The sequence below is a fragment of the Hypomesus nipponensis genome, chromosome 23 (genome assembly GCF_054491055.1).
Source record: "Hypomesus nipponensis isolate SF chromosome 23, ASM5449105v1, whole genome shotgun sequence".
NCBI lineage: Eukaryota > Metazoa > Chordata > Actinopteri > Osmeriformes > Osmeridae > Hypomesus > Hypomesus nipponensis.
Window position 1 is genome coordinate 6,467,501 of NC_140383.1, and position 7,500 is coordinate 6,475,000.

Genomic DNA, 7,500 nt, shown 5'->3' on the forward strand with positions numbered 1-7,500 from the left:
GATGGAGGAGTGTAGAGAGAGGTGGAGAGAGATGGGGGGAGGTGGAGAGAGAGGTGGAGAGAGAGATGGAGGGAGGTGGAGAGAGATGGAGGAGTGTAGAGAGAGGTGGAGAGAGATGGTGGGAGGTGGAGAGAGAGATGGAGGGAGGTGGAGAGAGATGGAGGAGTGTAGAGAGAGGTGGAGAGAGATGGTGGGAGGTGGAGAGAGAGATGGAGGGAGGTGGAGAGAGATGGAGGGGTGGAGAGAGATGGAGGGGTGTAGAGAGAGATGGAGGGATGTAGAGAGAGATGGAGGGGTGGAGAGAGAGAGATGGAGGGGTGGAGAAAGAGATGGAGGGATGTAGAGAGAGATGGAGGGGTGGAGAGAGATGGAAGGGTGGAGAGAGAGATGGAGGGAGGTGGAGAGAGATGGAGGGGTGGAGAGAGAGATGGAGGGGTGGAGAAAGAGATGGAGGGATGTAGAGAGAGATGGAGGGGTGTAGAGAGAGATGGAGGGGTGTAGAGAGAGATGAAGGGGTGGAGAGAGAGATGGAGGGGTGGAGAGAGAGATGGAGGGGTGGAGAGAGAGATGGAGGGGTGGAGAAAGAGATGGAGGGAGGTGGAGATGGAATTGAAGGGAGGTGGGACTCTGACTCTGTTGGGTTGAAGAATCCAGCCATGATATTTATATCCAGCCTCTTCCTGCTTGTGTAATAGTCATGGGAACAGTGACTCATCAGATCCCAGAGCTGGTTCTCAGCTGGTGTAGAAGAGCACAAAATTAATGTGTTCGTGCTTATAATCAGTGATACATTGAGGCAGAAGTGAACTAACCATGTATACCACACACACACACACACACACACACGCAGACAGACCCTCTCTCTGCAGACTATCTCTTTGCTCAGGTACTTTTCTCAGATTATACATGTGCATGATCCCCGGCATGCCTTTATTACCCAGAGTGCCTCTGTGGTACTGTGGCGTCCGGCTCCCTGGGCTGTCCCGGCTGGAGCAGGTGAGAGGACTGATGGGACTTCCACCTCCATTTAGAGAGCCATTAGCCAGGCGGAGACAGGAGGAGGGGGAGGGGGCTGGCGCCAGCGGGGTGGGGCTGATTGGGATTCCAGCACCGCTCCTGCCTGTCGATTGGATGATTTCTTGATTCATGAATGCCTTGTTGGAGCTGCATCACTTTACCTAATGGCGCTGCTATGGACGGCCAGGGCCAAGGCTACCTGGCTGCATGCCCGTGTGTGTGTGTGTTTGTGTGTGTGTGTGTGTGTGTAGAGGGAAGCGAGAGGTATGGCACTTGTGTGTGTGTATGGACAGGGGGGATTAGGGATGGGAGTGTGTGTGTGTGTGTGTGTAATAGCTGCTTGTTGGCAGCGTCCCAGGATGTCCTGCCCTTGTTGCTCTGCTCTGATCGGATTGAGGGAGAGGAGGGCCTCTGGCCCCACCCTCCATCCATCAGCAGCAGCAGCATCTGAGCCAGGAACCATCCAAACCTCATCTCTACCATAGTCATTTAAAACATCTTAATTATGACAACATTTACATATTTTTAGTTGGTCTAACTCTTGTTCTCTCCCCTCCTCACCTCTCCTGTCTTCTCTCCCCTCCTCTGCTCTCCTCACCTCCTCTCCCCTCCTCACCTCTCCGGTCTTCTCCCCCCTCTCCCCTCCTCCCCTCTCCCCTCCAGACCTCTCCCCTGCCCTGCCGCTGGGTCCTACCCTGGGCCTGAAGAAGTCCAGCTCCCTGGAGAGTCTCCAGACTGCCATATCTGAGGTCCGCAAGAACGACCTCCTCCCCTTCCACAGGCCACGCCCACACATGGTCCGGGGGCGGGGCTGCAACGAGAGTTTCCGTGCCGCCATCGACAAGTCCTACGACGGCCCGGCCGAGGATGACGATGGTGAGGGTGTGTGTGTCTGTCTGTCTGTGCATGCGTGTGTGTCTGTGTGTGTGTGTGTGTGTGACTGCCACCATGCAGAAGGTTCCTATCACTCATCCCCTCCAGGCCTGTGTGTGATCCTTCCACTCTCACAGGATGCCCAATTAGACCCCATCAACACTCCTCTTTCACACAGACACACACACACACACACACACACACACACACACACACACACTGACCATATCACTCACCATCCCTTGACCTTCACAGGCACTTAAGAGTCCGTCATGACTGATAAGCTACAGCCTGTCCTCAAGCACACACACACACACACACACACTGCAGTCTCACACACCACTGCTTGTGGTGGACTGATGTCCTGTAAACATGCCTAGTCTTGTATCTGCAGACGCACAGCTCTGTGAGAGGGTGTGGGTTTGCGTGTGTGTATGTGTGTGTATGTGGGGGGGGGTTGGGGGGGGGGTGAGGGGGGGTGAGGGAAGGGTAGTGAATGAGGGAGCTGTCCTCTCATTACCCTGTGTTCTACATCTAATCCCTCTGTGTCCGGGGAGACAGGCTCCTGTTGGCTTGTCTGTCAGGTCTGCACACACACACACACACACCCACACACATTGTCATCTCTTGCCATATCAATACTGTGATGTGCTCGTGTTTGTGCGTGTGTGTGCGTTCACGTGTGCGTCAGCAGCTTGCTCCAGCCGGTGTGGCAGTGTGTGCTCGTCAGGCTGTCCAGCGACAGAGGGGACACGTGTGGCAGGTCTGGCTGCAGGGGGGAGGGGTGTTCCTGGCTGTTCCCTCTGTGGGGGGCTCTCTGCCCGGGCTGGAGGAGAGGAGCTCCAGCACCTCAAACACACAACAACAAGACTTGAGCGGTGGATTAGGTCGTCTGCAGTAAACAAACTCATTAAAGCCCTGATGTGGTGTGGCAGGTCCACGCAGACAGTCCTGCGTTTCCTCCTCTTTTCCCCTCTCCTCTTCTCCTCTCCTCTCCTCTCGTCACCTCTTCTCCTCTCCTCCTCTCCTCTTCTCTCTCCTCTCCTCTTCTCTCTACTCTACTCTCCTCTCGTCACCTCTCTTCTCCTCTCCTCTCGTCACCTCTCTTCTCCTCCCCTCTTCTCTCCTCTCCTCTTCTCTCTTCCCCTCGTCTTTTTTATTTTGCCTCTCTTACTCCTCCCTCCCTTTCTCCGCTCCTCTCCTCTAGTCCTCTCTTGTCTCTCCCCTCTTTACCTTTCTCCTCTCCTCTGGTCTCCCACTGTGCTCTTACCCCAGCTGTCAAAGATACTAAAACAGTAAACAGTACCAAACATATCTCTCCCTCTCTCTCCTTCTCCTCCACTCTCCTTCTCATTCTCCTTTTCTCTTTTCCCCGCTCCGTCCTCCCCTCCCCCCTCTCTCTCCTTCTCTTTCTCCTTCTCACTCTCTCACATACACTTTATCTCCCTCTCTGTCACTCTCTCGCTCGCTCGCTCTCTCTCTCTCTCTCTCTCTCTCTCTCTCTCTCTCTCTCTCTCTCTCTCAGTGTCTTTGTTCTAGGATTAATATTGACAGTGTACAGCAGCATCTCTGCTGTGGTAACAATAGGATGTTGGGATGCATATTAGAGCGCTGGGTTTTCTGAAGCAGGGCTCGGAGGATGCCAGGATCCCATAAATAATGCCTGGATTTAAACACATAACAGACGAGTCCACATCCATTCAGTCTTTGGTGTGTGTGTGTGTGTGTGTGTGCGTGTGCGTGTGTGGCTGTATGTGTAAGAATCTGAGATGGAGAGCCTATCCATGTTGTGTATCTACAGGGAGTGAGTTTAGGATTGAATGTTCAGGATGTATCGCTCTCACTCAGCCTGTACGCCCCCCCCCTCTCCACCTTCTCTGTCTCTCTCTTTTTTATTCACTCTGTGTCTCTCTTCCCTCCCTCTCTCTTTTTCTCTCCCCCCCACCCTCTCTCTCTCTCTCCCCTGTCTCTCTCTCTCTCTCTCTCTCCCCTGTCTCTCTCTGTCTCTCTGTTAAAGGCTCATTCTCTGCCCAGCAGCCCTGGGCACAGTCAGAGAGTGATGGGAGGGAACCAGAGAGAGACACAGAGACACTCAGAGAGAAGAACAGAGAGATGCCAGGATAGACACTCAGAGAGACACACACTCAGAGACAGAAGAACCGAGACAGTCATTTATAAACATTGCGTACACAAAACGGGGCTGAAAATGTGCGTACGCCACTTCCCACGCAAAGGTTGTCCTCCACGCAAACTTTGACCCATCCGTAGGCCTACCCACATGTTGGAGACAGTTTGAGTTGGCGACGCAGATGACCGAACTGTAGTCAGACTGCAGAAAGTAAATGTGGGAAGAACGATTACTCGTAATGTTTTTATATTTTGTTTTCCTCACACACGTTTTTTCCACTCCATTTCAGCATTATCATGAAGATTACATCCAGCAGTGTTGTTTGTGCTTGTACTGAGTGATAATTGTTCCATAAACACCTTGTACAATCCAACTAAAATTTTAAATCAAAATTCGGCGCTGTCTCACCATCAGATTGTCCACTACGGGAGTGCAGGAGGGGGAGATTCCTCGACTGCATGGAATACCGGATAACATCACATATCCTACCTTTAAATTACTGCAGAACACAGTGTATAACCAAATATATTTCTTTAATACTGTGAATATATCATCATATGTCAAAAACAACTGGAAATACAGTCGTTAAGCTCCCGCGCCATCGCTACACTCTACGTCCTCGTTATCAGTCCAAACTTTAATAGACTACTGTTCATAACAAAACGTTTTTGTTTTCAAATTGTATGTCGACTCGTGGTATCACTGGCACAGTTGACACCACTTGCACTGTTTTTTCTTTTGTTTGTGATCCACCGGCCTCCATATAATGTGGTTTTCGGGCTTCTACCAATAGGCTACAGTTTTTTTTTTTTTTTTCCCACAAGTTGCCATTACCGTTAAGAACAATCACATGCCAGGGTCATTGATATAGTGGATTAGCATTCATAAGGTGCTTTGCATTGACCAGTTATGGTCAATTAAACCTATGGGCGTGTTCAGGGCGGGATACCATGCTGATTCACATACGCACACTAGTGGGTGATCTGTGATTTATAAAGGGAACATTGCTTACAGGTGTGCATACGCACGGTTTTATAAATCAGAATGTTTTGGGGGCGTACACCATATTAGGCTTTTGGGCGTACGTACACTTTTAGTAAGAATCCTACTCAGTTTTATAAATGAGACCCCAGATGAGACAGAGGTCATGTGCTCTATGGTTGGAAATGTCTCTGGACATGGGTTGAGACATTTCTCTCATTCTCTGAACGATGTAGTCAGGCTGACATGCACACGTTCTCACCAAGGACTCCCAAGAGTCTTCTCCCAGCACGCCTGCTCATGTGTTCATAACAGAGTGTGTGTTTGCAGCGCTGAGCACCCACACCTTCCCTGTATGCTCTAATGAAGTTGTTACTGCAAGAACACTCCCCCGTCTTAATGAATGGTTAATTAATCAACCATAAAGTTATTAGATGATCTCCATTGAGCACAACTGATTTGATTCTGAATGTGTTTGTGCAAGGTAAACAGTGTGTGTTTGTGTGTGCCCGTGTCTGTGCATGCGGGGGGAATGATGTGTGTGTGTGTGTGTGTCTATTGCTGTGTAACGTGTGTGTCTTCTGTAGTGTAACAGGTGTGTGTGTGTCCTCTCAGATGACCTGTCAGAGCAGAGTTCCGGCCGTGACACGCCCGCCAGTGGCTCGTCGCGCCAGGAGACCGAGGAGGGCAAGAAAGACAAGAAGAAGAAGGACAAGGGCAAGAAGAAAGACAAGACCAAAGGAAAAGAGAAGGAGAGAGGGAAGAAGAGGGCCGAGGAGGGGGAGGAGCCAGACAAGAAGACCAAGAAGAAAGGCTTCGGACTGCTGAGGTACGGCCTACTGGTGTGTGTGTGTGTGTGTGTGTCTCCAGTTGCCCTCTGCAGTGTGAGGGTGTGGGTGAACAGGCCTGTGGCCTGCTAATGAGATGTGTGATCGGGGGCTGAAGTGAGGGCGTGCCAATGCCAGCGGCGTCACCACGGGTACGGGCATCCGTCCAGGGCTCGCCTGCTCAGCCTAGCGTGGCGTGGCGGACGCCAGTGTGGAGGAGAGAGACACAGAGAGACAGAGACAGACAGAGAGAGAGGGACAAAGAGAGAGAGAGGTTCAGATTAAGAACCAGTGGAGGAAAGAAAGAGAGGCTGGAGGAGAGAGACAGCGAGTAGAAGAGAGAGAGAAAGAGAGAGAGAACGGGAGGAGGAGAGAGGGAGGTGTTAAACAGAGTGGTTTACAGCGGGCATCCATATGGCGCCCCCTCTCCATGTCACTGCTGTGCCAGCCTGCCCCACGGCGATACTGGAGGGGGGTTGATTGACGGAGTGTGTGTGTGTGTGTGCGTTAATATGAGCGTGGGGTCCCCTGGATGTGAAAACCTGTGAGCCAATTACAGTTTTAATGGTGATAATGTGGATGGCGCTGGGCTGGGCACTGGTCAGAACGGGCACCGGGCACTACAGCAGCAGGAGGGCAGAGATGGAGAGAGGGAAGAGAGGAGAGAGGGAAGAGAGGGGAAAGAGGGAAGAGAGGAGAGAGGGAAGAGAGGGGAAAGAGGGAAGAGAGGAGAGAGGGAAGAGAGGGAAAGAGGGGAAATAGAGCGGGGAGAGGGGAGAGGGAAGAGAGAGGAGAGAGGGAAGAGAGAGGAGAGAGGGAAGAGAGAGGGAAGAGAGGGGAAATAGAGAGGAGAGAGGGAAGAGAGAGGAGAGAGGGAAGAGAGGGAAAAGAGGGGAAATAGAGAGGAGAGAGGGAAGAGAGGGAAAGAGGGGAAATAGAGAGGGGAGAGGGGAGATAGAGGGGAGAGGAAAGAGAGTGGAGAGAGGGGAGAAGGGAACCCAGAGATGTTGAGGTGTTGCGCCTGCCCTCTGCCTGAGCTCCATAGTCTGGACTCAAGGTCACGGTGTTTAGTCTGACTGTCTCCTGTCCTGGCTGGGCCGGGCTAATCCTGTTCCACTCTACTGATGGACTGCCTCCTCTCTTAACTTCTCACTCAGCCTCATCTCCAGCCTTTCCCTCAACCTCTCCTTCAACCTCTCCCCCAGCCTCTCCCTCAACCTCTCTTCCAGCCTCTCCTTCAACCTCTCCCCCAGCCTCTCCCTCAACCTCTCTTCCAGCCTCCTTCTTCAACCTCTCTCCCAGCCTCTCCTTCAACCTCTCCCCCAGCCTCTCCCTCAACCTCTCTTCCAGCCTCCTTCTTCAACCTCTCTCCCAGCCTCTCCTTCAACCTCTCCCCCAGCCTCTCCCTAAACCTCTCTCCCAGCTTCCTCCTTCAGCCTCCCCTTCAGCATCATCTCCCATCCTCCTCCCTTTTCCTCCTCCCTAACCTTTTCCCTCAGTCCCTGTGTGTCTGTTTGTGTGTGTGTGTGTGTGTGTGTGTGTGTGTGTGTGTGTGTGTGTGTGTGTGTGTGTGTGTAATGGGCCTTAAATTACTGCAGTGTTCCTGTTCCAGATGTGGCGGGAGCACTTGCTGTTCACGGAGAAGAATACATTAATCTGTCTTATTCAAGTCCC

General features: G+C 52.1%; 1 protein-coding gene across 6 annotated transcripts in view; it reads left to right on the forward strand.

Annotated features, from left to right (window-relative positions):
* Positions 1-7,500, forward strand: part of pard3bb (par-3 family cell polarity regulator beta b) — a 148,667-nt gene that overhangs the window by 92,778 nt on the left and 48,389 nt on the right. For all 6 annotated transcript variants that reach the window (XM_084688631.1, XM_084688634.1, XM_084688632.1 and 3 more), the window contains 2 exons: positions 1,681-1,893; positions 5,615-5,828. In XM_084688631.1, the coding sequence (XP_084544757.1) occupies positions 1,681-1,893; positions 5,615-5,828 (427 nt within the window). The remainder of the gene's footprint in view (positions 1-1,680; positions 1,894-5,614; positions 5,829-7,500) is intronic.